At 37.0% G+C, this 18,721-nt stretch overlaps 1 protein-coding gene across 1 annotated transcript in view; it reads right to left on the bottom strand.

Annotated features, from left to right (window-relative positions):
- Positions 1–1,589: 1,589 nt before the first annotated feature.
- Positions 1,590–18,721, bottom strand: part of IL1RAPL2 (interleukin 1 receptor accessory protein like 2) — a 78,632-nt gene continuing 61,500 nt past the window's right edge. The window contains exons 5-6 of the mRNA XM_019661495.1: positions 17,696–17,866; positions 1,590–2,400 (exon numbers count right to left, since the gene is read on the bottom strand). Of these exons, the coding sequence (XP_019517040.1) occupies positions 1,703–2,400; positions 17,696–17,866 (869 nt within the window). The 3' untranslated portion in view covers positions 1,590–1,702. The remainder of the gene's footprint in view (positions 2,401–17,695; positions 17,867–18,721) is intronic.

The following is an 18,721-nucleotide window of genomic DNA, read 5'->3' as shown; positions in this document are numbered from 1 at the left end:
GATTTTTCAGAGAAGCAACTAATTGTCCCACTTTGAAATGAATACAAATCACTGCTAAGCTTTCAGATACTGTTGGTGCATAATGTACTTCTTGAGCAGCTGGATATAGAAAAGCAACAGAGAAACAAGTTATTTGAACAAAATCCATGGATCACAGGAAGTCAATAATGTAAAGAGGTTGAAAGAAATAATCAAAATACATTATCTAATGTTCTCTTACACATTTGAGTTTCACAATTACAATGCCTGGGCAAATTAATTTTTACATACTGTGGACATTTGTCTTTGTTTATATTTGTCCAAAAAATGGTTTAAGAAATATTTTGCAAAATGCCAGAATTAACCTTGATTAACAATTGACCTCCATAGGCATCTTGGTGGAGAAGACACCAAAATGGATTAATTAGAAAGAACATTAAGTAGTAATCCACAATAAAGCCTAGAATAGGGGAACATTCCTTATAGCAGATTTGTAATATTTTAGATTATTCACGGGGATTTTCTGGTATGGTACAGTCACAGTCACAATGTGAGGGTGAAGAAGTTTAGTCTATAAAATACACTCTCTGAAGCACCAGGAATAGAGACACTTCTGCAGGAGCCTTGCACACATGGCCAAGCAGATATTGTGTATGTACAGAATAGTCTGTTTCACAACTACATTTCAGATGAGAGTCACTGCAATCTCTGCTCTATCACTAGTAAACTTAAATGATTTAGCATGTCATCTGTGATTATTGTTGTCTTACTTCTTTTGTACTGCTGACACTTGCAGTCAATATTTATTTAAAGTCAAACTCCAACGATGCTGAGAAAAGGTAGGATGATGCACATATCTTCATATAAAGCTTATAGCAGGTCAAGAGATTATTTGGGGAAAAAATTGAAATGTGAATTTGTTAGCAAACAATAAAACGTGCACCTTAAAATGGGGTTTCAAATTTGTAAAACTTTTGAAATATGCTAGAAAGTCATAGGGTTATTCAAAATCATTCTAAAATAACTAACAGCTGTATCTCTATTCATTTGCTTAAGAAATGCACATTGTTTACCTACCTACCAATTTTCCTACAGAAGATGTGCTTGCCTAGTACAACTAAAAGCTGTCATTATGAACTGTTGATTTACTCTACAGAAGTTGTCCATTATGTTAAAGAAGTTCTATACGTTTCCATCGCATTTTTCCTTAACTGATTTTCCTCTACAATCTTCCAAGTTTAGTGCCTCAACACTTCTTTCTTGATAATTCCTGATTTTTCAGTTTTCTTTTCCCCTTAAACATAGTTCAGAATTTTCAAATTCAGTCAAAGCCTTTAAATTTTCCCTATTTCAAATAACATGTAAGTACTGCGATATTCATAAATATGTGGAAGATAGCTCACTACTAAGCTTGCCGTCCAATGGTATCATAAAATCTATTGTAAAACAGTAGAAATGAAGTTTCTTTTTGTTTTTCCTTTCAGGGAGAAATGAAAACTGTACATTGGAACAAAGTACTATACTACAAAAGCAGGTCCTTCTCCCCACTCCCACCCCCACTATTCTGAAAATGTAAACAAAAAATTGAAGTACAAAAGAGATTTCTGTGCCTTTTTCTTCAAACACTTTTTCAGCACCTTGATATCATTAGGTGTACTTTATACTTGGTATGGTGGAAATTCTGTATGCTCACGTAGCTGTTCTGAGGACTTCAGATATTTCACTACCAAATATCACTGGTGAAGCTAAGCTCTTTGGATGATAAAGGTAGCATGGAACTGTTTCTGTGAAATTCCTGGGTATCCCTCAGGGGGTTATTAAGGGGTAGCTGTCCATTGAGTAGTGTCAGAGGCAGGTTACAGTAAGTGTGGTGGTTACCTAAGGAAGGTACTGGCAAGGTGGTGGTTGGAATTTCATGTTTATAACCTCTGCAACAGTGCCTCATTTGCATTGAATCTGAATGGTGAAAGTCAGGGAGATCAGCTTGAGTTGACACCAGGGAGGCTGAGGTACTGGTCATGGCAATAGAGGGCATCGGTTGGAGTTCTCCAAAAAGTCCTTGTTCTGCAGAGTCCAGAGCATTGCATCGAGAAAGCACTTCTTTTTTCTTGATGGGCATTTCATATACTAAGTGCTTCCAAAACTTAGAATTTAATCTGCTGCTTTTGGGTCCCTTCCACTTGATCAGGGACAGATGTTTGATGTTGCGCTTTAGTGATTCCACTTCCTGGCCATTCAACTTTCCTTTTAATTCTGTACACTCAATCAAAATCACTTTGATTTCTCCACTGACTAGCATGTTATGGAGTCTGCTTTCCAATTCGAAAATACTCCATCCTCGTCTGAGAATATAGTCTGGAGTTAGCACGATAATAAGTCTTCTACTTTGCTCAACACATCTTGTGAGATCTTCAATGTATGCTACAAATCACAGAAAGAGAGAAAGAGTAAAACAAAGACATTTCTAGTCTTTAAGCATTAGGTTTGCACTTTAGTAAAGTTCCAGTCTTTCACTAAGGTACATCACATTTTCTTTGGTGTATTGCACATTCAGATAGCCCATTTCCTTCAAAATAAAAAAAATGAAAAAAAAAACTGCTCAAAATACTAAGTTTTCCCCCTTATCATTACTTCCAATGTTTTATTGCCTAGTATGAATTCTGACTTATTCAGAGCATAGGTGTATTTTAGTTATTTTCATTTATTCAATCATTTCATTTAAGGCAGGCTGCCAGGCTACTAGTCTAAGTGAACAAGCAATCAACAAGTTGATGAAAAGAGAAATGGAGCTTTTTAATTACTGAAGGGTCACTATATTTATGGGATTGGTTTGTTTTCCCCCTAGTTTTCAACTATGAATTGAGTTGGGGGTCTATGTATATGAACTACCTCAAAAATAATTGTGATAGAGATGGTGGAGAATCACATCTAGAATCCTAGCTTGTTTCTCAGAATATCTTCTGTTATTTGCAACCTTAGGTTCTCCATTTTGCCCTTCAAACCCAGAGATAGGGAAGTGGTGTGTTTTAGCCCATGAGTTTAATTTGAACCAGCTGCTCTTTGTTCAGGGGACGAGAGGGGGGTAGGCTTGGACGTGAGAGATGGTGTGGAATGAACAGCAAAGGAGGGGGAGTCTATCAACTGAGAAGTACGTCTTATCCCTACTTTGTGGAGCAATTCTGAGAGTGAAGTTAACATGGTATGGCCTTTTTATGGTAGAAAAACACTCAACTAACTCAATTTATTTATCCCATGGAATAATCCTTTTGCAATCATGCTTCCCAAAGGCTTATCTGCCAAAAAGGGAAACACACACATGTGTTAACAAATGGAGACTTGGACACAGGTGCTGCAACAGAGAGCTGTTTTTACTAAGTGGAGCACGAGGCCTTGTCTAATGTACAGTGCCCTCTAGCAGAAGCAGAGCTTACAGAAGCATAGCAACATTTGTCACTGCAAATCTGCCCAAGGTTACAGACTGCTTTCAAGGAGTCACATCCAATACATAGGGCGGGGCCACCAAACAGCCCGGTACAAGCCATTTGAAAAGAGAAACTTCTTTTACAGATTCATATTTTACAGATGATCTCCCTTTTCCAGGGTTTCATTTCCACCACTTGGCAGCAAGAACTCTTTCACATGTGAAAATGAGCAAATTTTCTACACACCCTACAGATAAACAAAGAAATTTTTAAGAGATACACATAGAATTGCCCATTTTACAATGCATTGTTACTGCTGTTTTGGTTTTTACTTAATACATTTTAGGGCTTTCCATGCAGTAGTTACAATGACTATATCTGAGGGGATAAAGCAACTTCTAAGTAGGGAAAGAACTTCTTAAGAATTTCAAGCATTTTATTTTAGGGATTATGTATTCAGGGGGGAAATCAGCATTAAAATTTGCAAAAAATAAAACCAAAAAACATAACAAAACAAAAACACCACACAAGTAGCAATGGGGAAGTTATCACTCAGTAATTATCATTTAGAGAACTGCTGAAACAGAATGGAAGGAAAGGTAGAAAGTTTCAATAGGGTGGATAAATATTATCCCAATGTATCAACAGTTCTGACTCTTCATTTTCTTCCTTTCTTTCTGCTCCCAAAAAGAAAGAAGTTATGTGGGAAGCTTCATCATTAGAAGTTGGATCTGTAAGATACAGTAAAATAAACTATCATGCATCTTTCCCATTGTTCTTTTCACTTTTCCTCAAAACAAAACAAAGGAAATCCCAAACCCAGAATCATGGTGTAAGTGCAGGAGTCCATGCAAATGCAGTTTTACCAGTAAATCATGAGTTAATCGTTAATTTTATAAAATAATTCTTTACAAAATAATTTACAAAGGACTTATTCCAATTAATATTCTCCCCTCATTAATTGAAGCTTTTCATTTAGTTTTTAAAAATTGATCTGTACAAACCTTGTCAGGAGCACATCTTTAACATAAACTATACCTCTATTAAAAAACACTATTTCTGTGTGTTGAGACGTAGTTTAATTTACTTTTTAAACAAAAAAACCCCAAAAGTTATAGCCAACATATCTCTATCTACTTAAAGAAAAATTTACACCCCAGGTGTTCACAGTCATTAGAAATAATATACACATACATACTAATTATTTTGAGTGGGAGCTCAAGGGCTTTGACTTTGCTACCCTCTTTCTTGAATGGGGAAGAGAACAGGGTATAATTTTTCCCATTAAAATGGTTCTCCTCCATCACCTGTCTATTATATTTTGCCATTTGACAGCTAAACAGGATGCACCATTTAGGGTTAAGGGTGGTTTCTTAGAGATTTCGTTAGACAGAATTTGCTTTTGCCCCCAGAAGGAATGCTTGTCAAGAGAGATCCCACTACATTCAGCTGCACAGGGTGTGGGTGTTGAAGGGAACCTTGGAGAGAGGGAGTGGTCCCTGTCTCCTGCATACTACACTCGCTGTGCTTATCCTGGCAAAGCCTAGTGGAGAGTTGAGGCAACCATCCAGATTATTCCGGCTGAAAACCTCCTGTGGAAGAAAAAAAGGTCTGAATTATCCTGGTTTGCCCTATATATACATTAATCATATGCACTGGAGTCAGTCAGTCAGTACATCAAAATGTTCCCTGGGTAGACACAGCGCAAATGTCCCAAAGAAAACATGAGCCATTTTCTTGGGCCTTGAATTTCGTGTTCCATTTCACTTGGTGAAAAACCAAGTGGAAGTTTTCAGATGTGAAGCCCACATTTCATTTCTTGGGATGGCGATCAGTGGCTGGGCAGCAACCTCAATGTTTGAAAGCAGCTGGGGAGGGGCCTCTAAATCTGCCTGGCTCAAAGGAAAAGAAGGAGAGACTGTGCCCTAGCTGCCATATGCTGGCTCTCCCTCTGTTTTTCTCTCTATGTTTTTTCTCTTCTTCCCCCTACTCCCTGTGCTCCTCTTTACCTTTCTGTCTTTGCTCCCTTTATTTATTTTTTTTCTTTTTCTGCCCTGTCTCCCTCTTGTCCTTTTACCTCCCTCTTTGCTTTCTTTCTCACTTTTTCTTTCTGCATTTCCCTCTCCTAATGTCCCGTCTTCTCTTGCCTACCTCCCTTTGCCCCCGCTCTCCCTCCCTTTCTTGCTAAGTCTTTTCTTTCTTTCTCTTTACCTTTGGGGAAAAAAAAAACCCCAAAGGACCTAGCCATCATGGAAAATATAAGTAAATTAGCAACAAGTCAAAGAGGTAGAGTTAGTATTTTTTACTTGCTAATCTTTAGCCGTGGGGTTATTGCTGGCTTCTATGTAGCAAGTGCTCAAAATAATTTCTCCCTTACACCAGGGTTGCATGTCTGCATCGAATGACTGAATTAGAACTTGATCCATTAGGACCATGTCCTGTTTTTGTATGGCCTGGGAGATAAGACTGATTTTTAAAACATGCTTAAAGGTTGTAAAAAGAAGGCCGGGGGTTTGGGGGAGGAGAAGGTGGTGGAGGAGAAGCAGCAGCAACAGCGACAGAGGCCATATATAACCCACAAAGCCTAAAATATTTACTATCTGGCCCTTTACAGAGAAAGTTTGATGTCCCTGAATTAGAGACCAATTGGGGTGTGTAGGTTTGGAAAAGTTCAAAACAAACTAAGCAGAAACAGGTATCAAGTTAAGACGCTGCTCATCCATAGCTTGTGTAGCCTCAGACAGGCAGTGGTGTTTGCCATGGTAGGGCTGTGGTTTTGTGGGAGACATTTTAGAAACCGTCAGAAACCATTTTAAAAAGCTTGTTACCATGAAGAGATAATAAGGAAACATTTTTTTCCAAAAAGAAAAATCACTAAATCCACAGCACAAATGAATATCCACTAAATCTTGCCCTGACTTGTTCAGGCAAAACTGAATAGCAGGGATCCCATAAAAGGCTCTTTTTTTCATATAAAAATATAAAATATCCCTTAAATGAAAGGTTGGTATTTCTACACAAAGTTTGAAGTAACTTATGATGACAGAAAAAGGGGGTTCTGTCTGATGGCCTTCTGCTTCTCTAGACAAGGCTGTGAAACCATACCAGATTATCAGACATGAAATAAAGCTAATTACACTGAAGCTATTTGTGGTCTTCACAATCTGGTAAAGAAAATTTCCCCTTGAACATTGTTTTGATGGGGGTACTTAAGTTGGTATAAATTCATTGTTCACACTCTAAGTACACTTGCAAATAAACTTTTACTTTTGTCTATACTGGGAGTTGACAGAAAGTTGGTAAAATAGTCTAGAAGAAAAAGCATTGTCACTAGGCCCTCCTTAGGACGTGTTTCTATTAGAGAAGTTAATGAAGGCCATGCCAGTAGCACCAGTATTTGCAGGACACACAGAAAGTGACCACCTAAAACTGTATTAAAAGCAAAGCAAATTCAATTTTAAAATCACTTTCAATACAGTTGTATAAACCAAAATTCCAATGCATTTAGAAAAGTAAGATTACATCTGTAAAAGTGACTTGAAAATAGGACACTTATTAACACAGCAAAATAAATAAATAAACTGAAAGAATAAATAAAGCAACAAAATATTGGGTTGTTGGAAAAGTCATGATCTATTTTGCTTATTTTTCAAAGGTCATTTATTTATATAAAGAACAAAGATCAATGATATACTGCCCATTTTGTTCAATAACCTTTTGCCATCTTTCAGTGAGCTTCATAATTCCTTGTTCATAGAAGGACCTGTCTTTATTTGCGAAAAACTGAACAAGGTGCTGATTCACAGCCTCATCAGAATTGAACATTATACAACACAATGAGTTTTTAAGACAGCAAAACAAGTGGAAGTCTGACAGTGCAAGGTCAGGCGAGTATGGTAGGTGTGGCAACCTATCCCATCCAAGCTCCAATAACTTTTGACGGGTGATCAAACTTGTGTGTGGCCTCACGTTGTCATGAAGGAACACAACTCCTTTACAATTAACAAGCTCTGGACGTTTCTGGATGATGGATTCATTCAAACTGTCCAATTGCCAACAGTACACATTCGAATTGATTATTTGGTTCATTGGTAGGAGCTCGAAAAACACGACACCTTTAAAATCCCACCACACTGAGAGCATAACCTTCCTCTGATGAATGTCTGCTTTCGATGTCATTTGAGGCGAACCATCATGTCAAGACTAAGACCATTTGCACACCACATTGTTGTAAACAATCCACTTCTCATCACCAGTTATTAGTCGCTTCAAAAAAGGATCGTTTTCCTCACATTTAATGAGCATATTGCAGATGTTTATATGCGCCATCAAATGAGCATCTTTGAGTTCATGCAGAACCCAAATATTGAGCTTGCTTATGTATCCCAGCTTCTTCAGGTGGTCTTGAATGCTTGAATGATGGCTGTTCAAAGTTTCTGCAGTCTCTCGTGTTGTGTAATGTGGGTTTGACTCCATGAATGCCTTTATTTTGTTGTCATCAACCTCGGTGGGCCTCCCCATCCGAGGAGCGTCGTTGAGATCCAAATGACCAGCACGGAATTTCGTGAACCATTGTTAGCATGGATGGTCTTGTAGAGCATTGTCACCATAAACTTTATGCAACTTTTCACAAGCTTGATGCACGCTCTTCCCTTTATGGAAGTAAAACAGTAAAATATGGCAAAAATGCACAGTTTGGTCTTGTATCTTCAATGTGTAAAATTTCCAAAACTCAACCAAATAGCTCATTTTTTTTTAGAATGAAGCTAGACCTGTCAGTTGTCAAATGACATAGCAATAACATATACGGATGACTCTAGTACTTCCAAAAATGAACTAGTGCCATCTGTTGCAAACATGCGTCATGACTTTTTTGACAACCCAATAGAATCAGGAAGAATGGCAGTCCCAATACATTGTTTCTAATCAGATATATAAACTTTTCCAAAAATAACTCAATACTCCTCTAAATTGAATCTGCTGCAAATGTAGGCAGAAGGACAAGAGAGAAAACCACTCTATGAATTTCTATGTGGTCTTGCTATTGCCTACTAACCATCTGATTTATCAAATTAATCACCTAGTTACTTGTAAATTACTTCTTGTGTTGACACTTCCACTTATGTCAGGGTCGTTATTAGGGGCAATTAGCATATTAAAAATATCAAAAGACAAATACTTAGCCTGTAGTGAAGGACATAATTCATTACTAATAGTAATAATAGTAGTTCAATATGCTTATACCCGCAGCTATGTACATCCAGTATCAGTTAAACAGACAAATCATTAGGGAGAGACAGGATGCATCAAAACAGATAATACTCCACTAATTTTTGGTGAACATTAGGTAATTGACAGCTATCAACAATGATACTTATAAAACCTATGGGTTAATACATGAAGACCTAAAATCAAGACTTAATTTCTGTCAGCGACTGAGATGGACCCCCTTCTATTACTGGTGTGGAGAAACCAGCAAAAATAATATAGGCTTTTCATGGATCAAAGAAAAATGTATTCTTCAGCACTATATTCTAATATTTGGAAAAAATGTTAGACCTCTGGTACCACTAGAGCCGCGGTTCTCAACCTGTGGGTCACGACCCCTTTGGGGGTCGAATGACCCTTTCACAGGGGTTGCCTAAGACCATCAGAAAACCAAAAGATATTTACATTATGATTCATAACAGTAGCAAAATTACAGTTCTAGAGTAGCAACAAAAATAATTTTATGGTTGGGAGTCACCACAACATGAGGAACTTTATTAAGGGGTCGCGGCATTAGGAAGGTTGAGAACCACTGCACTAGAGGCTTACAGTGAGGTACTTTATATTATTATCTCACTAAAAATACTATCTGCATTTTAAATAATGATACTCAATACTAACCCACTGAAAGAATTATATAGATTGACAACCTGACTCTTTATCTTGGCTGATGTTGCTAAAGCTTTTGGGTCTTGATTCTGCCTCTAGCAAATGTAATATTCTGTCTGTGCTGTCTGCCACAGAGATTGAGGCAACAACATTTTTATTTAGCCTGGTGTGTGTGTGGGGAGAAGGGAGCTTTCTAAACAACGTGTGATATTACTTACCCTTCAAAAGCCTTCCCTGTCCCCTCCCTCTCCAAGTACTTGGCTTCATAATTCACAGATAATTTGCTGGGCTACATTATTTTTGGTGGGAGTTTTGTTCTCTGTTGACTAGTGTAAAGGTCCTGATGAATTCTGATTAATAGGGTGACCAACAGTTCACATGGATGTGCTTAGACCTTGTGACTACAGGGAACTCTATTTATTTACAGTTTTGTCTTTGGAGGCTATATTTCTGGTAGTGAATCCTTTACTTTTCCCATTGTATTTCAGCTGTGGGTGGGCAGGAAAGCATGGTAGTGGTCAGAATATACTCTGGGATGTCCACATCTCTAAATTATCTCTCTTCTCTCTTGACCTCTTCACCAACAGTAGAGGTAGGTTAATGGAACACATTTGGAGAATATTGAAAGAAAGATAATGTAGACAGTAGCAAAAAAAGAGTCTGCAAAATGCCCTTCCCCTCCTCCACTAACCTCATGCCCTAAAAACCTGTAGGTATACCAATTCCAGTCGGTATAATCCTAGTAAATACAGAACAAGACAACTTGTTTCTCATATAGTCTTTTCTGTGTTTCCTTTGGTAATTATCAGAATTTTATCCTGGTCTTCTAGGCTTTTATTTTTTCAAAGGTGCCTGTTCCTGTGTCACCCAAACAGTAGATTGCCTGATAGAAATTATACACAATGGGTTATTCCTCTACCTCAAACGTTGATGAGACACCTTAGTCCATTGGCTTCAGTACATTCCTTGGCACACTGGAGTATAGTTCCCTCTCTCTTGACTCTAACATAAAGGGGATAGTGGGCATATATAATTTTATTCCATGGGAGTAAAGTGCACACAATGTGTTAAATTTCCATGGTTGTTCATGTCACCCTTGCCTCACACTTTTTAGGTCACAGACGTCAGATTGCCTGGAAAAGGATTTTATTACTCCCGGAGGACAATTTACTTGAATGGTGTCCAATATGTCCAGCTATTAGAGGAACTATTGGCAATGAGTACTTACAGATCCCTGTACAAAAATGTTTTTCGCATGCCTCACTTCAGAAGTGACTAGGGATCATCTGACACCAGATGTATTCTCCAGTCATTTGTCATTTCATTGTCAGCACTATCACATGGCTAGTGCTAAGCATTAAAGAACTGAAGATTACACTAGCGAGGAAAGTCTAGCAAATGTAAGAATGTAATCAAACGTTATATATTTTTTCCCTTAAATTATTGAAGGAGTTCTAGGATTCTTGCGTGAGAGAAACTCAAGGAAAAATTGAGCATGAAAACAAATGGAAAGAAAATTTGATACTTGAGTCCAAACTCATAAATATAATTTCAACAGACATGGCTGATCAACCATATGCATGATAATATTTTTAGTTTACTAGTATCTTTCTTGGGTGCAATAATACATGAATAACTCTCATAGAGATCTCCATAGTCTTCCTATGAATAAAAAGGGAAATTGAAGTTAAAGCCTTTGAAGGATTTTTTTCTCTTCAAAGTCCACTTAGACATCTATAGATTTTTCTAAAGCTTCAGCCAGAAGTGGCTCAATTTATAATTGTGAATAAATGTAGCATATGTACTTTTAATCCCCTTACTTTCTTTTTCATAAAGGCAAATAAAAGCTACAGGATTGGGTTGTTTCTACTTTTAGACTTAGAATGCTATTTTCTCGCTCTGACCAGTGGCCCTCCGCCCAATTTAATAAACTTTTATATTTTTGTTTTTTAATCTCTGCAGAAACACTGAGATAAGATGGGCTCAAGAGCCTAAGCGGTACTCATCCAAAAACGTCCCCAATCTCAGGATCTCAGTTGCACAGCTGGGTTCTGTTGGTCACATGTCAGCTTCAGAGCACATCTGTTCATTCCTCAAGGATCCACTAGGCCCCATGAACACAATGTGCTCTGTGTAGAGTATTTTACACCACAAAACCCAGCAGCTGCAGGGGTGAGAAAATCTCTACTTCTCAAGTTGTGTCTCCAGGCAGTTTGAGTAGGGTGTTTTCTATCTGGCTTTCTTTTGGTTGCCTGTCACTTCTGACATTCAGACGCCTGTTGGCAACAAAGTTCCTTTTGCTATTCTCAGGACAGATGTTTCTAGCCTGGGAAGAGACAGAGCAAACTTTTACTGGAAAGTAGGAATTCTTGCCACATTCAGGCACCAAACCTGAGAAAACATGAGAAAGATCCTGGCTACAGGCTCAAGAATGGAAAGGTAGGTCACTGCCAGGAAAAAAAATGCCCAGATCTGAAGACTTTTAGTTTTAGCATTTAGGGAACATATTTATGTCAAATCTTCCCATCTCCTCTGGTTCATGATGACCAAAGGACACTTCCCTCGTAGGCCATGTGAGAAGGGTGCAGATGCTTCCACCTCCCCTTGTAAAGTGACATGTTTGTATTGAAGCTTTTTGAGAACTCTTGGGAGAGAGTGGGAGAGAGTGAGAGAGCAAAAGAGCGAGGTGTGAAGGGGGACCCATTTATGCACTTTTGAAACTGTATGCATTAGAAAGGTTTGTGTGTTAATGAGTTTGGGTTGGAATACCATGAGAGTGGTGCAAAAGAAACTGAAGATACATCTGAAGTGAAGGCATTAAACATGAATGGGTTTATGTCATAGCCTTCATTAATTTGATTCATAGAAAATTATTGTTGTAGATCAAGAATATTATGAAGTCTGCTTTTACAATCCTCAAAGGCCTCATTGCTAGTTTTTGGATGAAGGAGTAGTCTTGGGTCAACATATTTTAAATGAGATGTGAGGGACAAACATAGCTTATAATATTGTAACTAGGGTTTTTCCCCCCACAGGAATGTGTCTATATTTATATAGCATAACCTGTTAAATCTGTACCAATGGCTGCAAATACAGACCACAGAAGCTTCTTTAATAACACACATACACCAAGTCCAAAATGTTCTACTCTGTCATTCATGTGTAAATCAAGTATATTATTCATATACTTCATCGACTTCCTGAATGCGTGCTAAAAATGCCAAGGAAAAACTCGTTAATCGTGACATGGTGACTGCTCAGCCAGCTCTGAAATGTTGATGGAAAAGAAAAAAAATTGTCAAAGGGCCTTTTTAAGAACAGCTTCGGGTTATACTCGCAAATCGGAATTCAGAGAACATGAATTTCCTCCTTCAGGAAGGAAGGATTAAAGTCAAACACCCCCCAGTGGTTGCATCTAAAAACTGCACAGCTGTCCCAATGGCTTACTTGTAAAGTCTTACTATGTACCATTGAGTATCCAGGATCCAAGACCCTGCTCGGTTTGATGGTTGTATAATCTCAAAAAAAAAATGATTTCTATGGGCTATAAAATCTCTGTCCATCCTGATGACATCTTCTTGGGTGTTTTTATGCAAAGTTCTTTTAATGCTGGGGTATACTAGGTGACAATCTCCTATCATCTCTTATGCAGTGTATTATAGTCCTCAACTAAAACCTTGTAGTTTTGACCTCGGAAATGTGTTTTGTATAAGTGTCACACCTCATGGTCAAGAAAGATGTGCAAACTTGTCTATGATACACCAAAACAAGTAATTACTTTTCATCAGTATAGCCAAACAAATAGCTGACTCAATGAGGTGTAAAATCTTCTACCACCTGTTTGGCTAAATTGACACAGCAGGTTAATTCAACTGACCTATGAAGTCATCAAAATAGACGATATGGGAACGCTAAGATGACACAAATTTTAGATACAGCTCTCTCATCCTCAAGCTCTCCGGGTGTCATTCTCACCCATGCATGATACCTGCTTCTTTACACAATAAGCAAGCATCATCTACTGAGTCTCAGGTTAAGTGAATCTCCTGTGTTGCATGTTGTCCCCATTTCCCTTTCTAATCTATAGAATTGTGAAGCACTGTTTTCCAGTTCAGAAGAAAGAAAATGGTGAAATATTCAGACATAAAGACTGCCATTTTTTAGTCACTTGGTGGGGTTGAAAAAGACTGGCTATTATGGGTCTAATGATTTTGAAATGCAAGAAGGTAGAAAGGCCACTATCACACTGAGTTCTACGGAAGATGATTTGACATTGAATATAAATTCCACATTGGTAATGATATTATTTTAATACAATTTAGACTAATATCACTCTAAAATATATTTTACATGATTTTTACATTTAGCAAGATGTTCTGGGCAAAAAACACAAAAGTACATTGTAATCTAATAAATCAAGACAAAAACTAGTAAAGAGGTATTTAAAATTTGTCGTCAATGATTGATCAACGCCTTGCAAGTATTTTTTCAAATATCCAATAATAATAATAATAATAATAAAAGCAATATACTCATCAACCTGTTTTAAGGACTGACACTGTTCCTATGAAATACAGGTTTTTTTTTCATTCAGTAGAAAGTCAATTTTTCACTTTTCACATTGCTTTGTTAAAGAAAAGTGTTGTTTAAAAATTGGAGGTATCATGCTACTAGATATAAAACTATACTGCAAGGTTATGGTAATCAAAACAGCATGGTACAGCATATGAAAAACATAAATAAATAGAACAGAATAGAGAGCCCAGAAACAAACCGACACCCATATGGTCATTTAATCTATGACAAAAGAGGCAAGAATATACAGGGGGTAAAGACAGTCTATTCATTAAATGGTGTTGGAATACTGGACAGATATATGCAAAAAAATGAAACTGGACCACCTTTTTACACCATATACAAGAATAAACTCAAAATAGATTAAAGACTTAAATGTAAGACCCAAAACTATAAAATTCCTAGAAGGAAACACAGAGAGTAAACTCTCAGACATTGCTCTCAGTAAAATTTTTTCTGATATATCTCCTCAGGCAAGGAAAACAAACAAACAAAATAAACAAATGGGACTACATCAAACAAAATTTTTTGCACAGCAAAGGAAACCACCAACAAAACAAAAAAGACAGCCTACTGAATGGGAGAAAGTATTCACAAATGATACATCTGATAAAGGGTTAATATCCAAAATTCATAAAGAACTCATACAACTCAACACCAAAAATACAAACAATCCAATTAAAAAATGGGCAGAAGCTCTGAATAGATATTTCTCCAAAGAGGACATACAGATGGCCAATAGACATATGAAGAGATGCTGCACATCACTAAACATCAGAGACATGCAAATTAAAACCACAATGAGATATCACCTCATACCTGTCAGAATGACTATCATCAACAAATCAACAAACAAGTGCTGGCGAGGATGTGAAGAAAAGGGAACCCTTGTGCACTGCTGGTGGGATTGCAGATTGGTGCAGCCACTATGAAACACAGTATGGAGGTTCCTCAAAAAATTAAAAATAGAACTACCTTTTGACCCAGCAATTCCACTTCCGGGTATTTATCCAAAGAAATCCAAAACACTAATTCAAAAAGATATATACACCCCTATGTTCATTGCAGCACTATTTACAATAGCCAAGATATGGAAGCAACCTAAGTGACCATCAATAGATAATTGGGTAAAGAAGAGGTGGTACATATATACAATGGAATATTACTCAGCCATAAAAAAGAATGAAATCTTACCATTTGCGACAACATGGATGGACCTAGAGGGTATTATGCCAAGTGAAATAAGTCAGAGAAAGACAGATACCACATGATCTAACTTACATGTGAAATCGAAAGAACAAAATACAGAAACAAACAAAACAGAAACAGACTCATGGATATAGAGAACAAACTGACAGTTACCAGGGGGGAGAAGGGTTGGGGGTCCATCTGAGAAAGGTGAGGGGATTAAGAAATACAAATTAATAGTTACAAAATAATCATGGGGATGTGAAGTATAACATAGAGAATAAAGTCAATAATATTGCAATAACTATGTATAGTGCCAGGTGAGTACTTGACTAATCAGGGAATCACTGCATAAATTATATAAATGTCTAACCATTATGTTATAAACCTCAAACTAATAAAATATTACTGAATGTCAGCTGTAACTGAAAACAATAAACACATAATTTTAAAAATAAAGTAAAATTTCCAATTGAAAAAAGAAAAACGTTGTTCAGATGTTGGCATGCAGAAATGTAAACCTTTATTTGTCATTATCTCCTCTTGTCCTTAAGCCAACACTTTGCAGGCAGAATCGGCAAGCATGTATGAAGCATCCAATGAGTTCAATAATTCTTCTAGATGATGAGAGTGCTATGAGGACAAATGAGATACAGTCCCTGCCCTTATAGAGCTTATAATCTTGCTGACTGGATATGACATAAATTGATGGAAAACTACAAAAAACAGTATAAAAGATAACAAGAATAAAAAATTTAGAGTCAAACAAGTGATGATGCACCATGAACTCTAGGGCTATAGAAATTATTATGGACTTTTCACAGAGGCAGTTTATGGAAAAGGATAAATAGGATTTATAAAGGTATAAAACACTAACATGAACAAAAGCATTGCAGGGACACACAATGTATATCAAAGGCACAGTTTGGCTAGAGTGGAATGCGTGAGTAGGTGAAATGGTAGGAGGTAATTCTGGGCTGGCAGCAGATTGTAGGTGTGTTTAGCTAAGAGTTATGGATTTTATCCTATAGGAAATGATGAACAATTCAAGGTTGTTGAATAGTGCAGCGATGTGATCAGCAGGTATACATATTAGTGGGACTAGATGGATGAGAGGAAAAATAGGAAGGCAGAGAGTAATCAACATTGCAGGACTTGGGCAATTAGAGCCTATACTAGAATGACAGAAGTGAGAATTGAAAAGAGGCAATGCATATTTGATTTGGGAGAGAGACAGAGAAGAATAAAAAAGAAATGATTCTGCGGTATCAGTATGTTCTTTGTGTCTTGATCAATGTAGAAGTGGTATGTCAAGTCATGAAAATGAAGGAAATTACACAAACCAAAGAAAGAGTGGAGAACCACGGGAAGAAGTTTGGGAAATTCTTACATTTGTGGTACAGGAAAACAATGGACCAGTCAATACTTTCTTCTTTATTCCTTTCTATGCATGTATAAATGTGCACACTCACGTGCACATAGAAATATACCTAGACACTGTGAGAAATATGAACTCTGAGAAAAGAGATGAACAACCAAAACTCAGTTGTTGAAATTTGTTTCCTGTTTAGTGACCATAATGGATAGCTGATAACCTGAATAAATGTTATTGGGAAATAGCGTGATCTAGTAAAGTGAGAATCAGAGTCAGAGAGATCTAGTTTCTAATTCCAGCTCTAGCAGTTACCAGCTGTCTGATCTTGGGCTTCTTTGAGGCCTTATTTATTCATCTGTAAGAGGCTAATAGGACCAGCTCTCTCTCATATAGGATTATCATAAAGATGAAATGAAATGATGTATGTGAAAATATTGCATATTCTGTGAAGTACTGAGAATATGTTTTTTATTTTGTTATCACAGGTCTGATTTGTGGTCACAGTTCACTTTCCCCCTCTCAAAGATATTAACATAAACACATGCAAATTAATTCTAGCATTTTTATTTTCCCTTAATATCATTTTAAGCTCTAGTAGGGCAGGGACCATATCTTGGGCTTTTCTGTATGCCCCTTACACTTTACCCTGTACAGCACTCTGAGCATTAACAGGAACAAGTATATCCTTTTACTTGAACCCAAATTTATTCTGAAATCTCACATATAGCTCCAACATGTAGCATAATTTAAAATTAGCATTCAAAGCTTACATAGTGCAGAACTTCTTAAAAATAATTTAAATATACAGTGAAGGTGATGTTCTTAATGGCCTTGCATTCCTTTTTAAGTGGATTTTTCTATAAATCTGAAAATGAGTAACAAGGCATAAATTCAGAGTTATTAATGACAATAATTGTAGGTATAAGTAGAATCACAATGACAAAAGACCAGCTTCAGAACTGAAATGCATTGAAAAGACTTTAAGTGACATACGGATTATTTTTTAAGGATCATCATTTTTCTCAGAACACAAAGGCAATATAATTAAAAACACCAGTAAGGCACAATTTTAAAACCATACTTGAAATATAAGTGAGAGTGCCTTTTAGAAAATGTGGATGTTAGAATGTCAGAATACAGGTATTGGGGAGAAATTTGAACTTAATAAAATCTCCTGTGAGAAACAACTATCTAAATACTTGGCTCTGATGTTTGAAGCCTCCATGTAACTTCCTAAAAGAAACCAAACTTCTTAAATACAAAACTTGAAAGTACTTACTTCCACTTGGAATCAGGTCTCTTTCTGGGATGAAGAGTTTATATCCATAGTGTTTTTCCAGGACATCTGGCAGTATTTCAAGAGCAAACTGCTCTTCTTCAGGATTATCACAGTCTAAAGTATCTTGGTCCACTTTTGTGTAAGAGAGATAGGCATCATATTCCTTGTTGTCTTAAATATAAAGAACAACAAAATGGTTGTACATATTAGTAGGTTCTCTTTAAGTACTAAATTTCTATAACCACTAACAAGGTGGAATAAGTACTATAATTAGTTACTGTCATTAGTAATTGGAAAAATAAGTCACATGCCATGGTATAAGGAATCTAGGACATTTCAACATAACCTAGTGATATGATAAGACCTGAATGCAATGGGCATTTTATGCAATGGGCAATTTTCAGTACAGAGTAAAGGAAAGAATTGTTATTTGTAATTTTTGGTGACTAATATTTGTGATGTTCAGTGATATGTGAATAATTAGCTCAGTGTGTTTGAATGCAGGACTAAATAGACCAAAGTCATGGATTTCAACTTTTTCTGTGCCAGCTGGCTTGGCTCTGTTACTTGGTCATAGACTGTACCTAGTTTGCACAAATATGTGCAAGAGATCCAAGAGGGGCTGGATCCTAGAGTGTGAAAGATCTAAATAATTCAACCTCACTCCTAGAGACACTACTCACAGTACATGCCATATTTCCAGTTGGTTAGTGTCATTATCTTCATATACACAAAGCAGTTCATTACCAAATATTAGAGACAGCAGCTGTGTTTTATACAAGTGCATTCTCTGTTATTCTTGTTCAATCCATGGCCAACTAATTTGACACAAGCTTCCAAAAGAAGCCTTTGTTTCGAAATATACATCATACTTCCAGTATTGGCAAACTAGATTTTCCCTTCGCACATTTAGTCAGAGAGTTAACTGTGCTTTGAGAATGTATTTTTTCTTGCTTTGCTGTATTGGCCCAGAGCCACACACACATCTCTCTCTCTCTCTCTCTCTCTCTCTCTCTCTCTCTCTCT

The sequence above is a fragment of the Hipposideros armiger genome, unplaced genomic scaffold (genome assembly GCF_001890085.2).
Source record: "Hipposideros armiger isolate ML-2016 unplaced genomic scaffold, ASM189008v1 scaffold_350, whole genome shotgun sequence".
NCBI lineage: Eukaryota > Metazoa > Chordata > Mammalia > Chiroptera > Hipposideridae > Hipposideros > Hipposideros armiger.
This window is presented reverse-complemented; position numbering and strand designations above follow the sequence as displayed.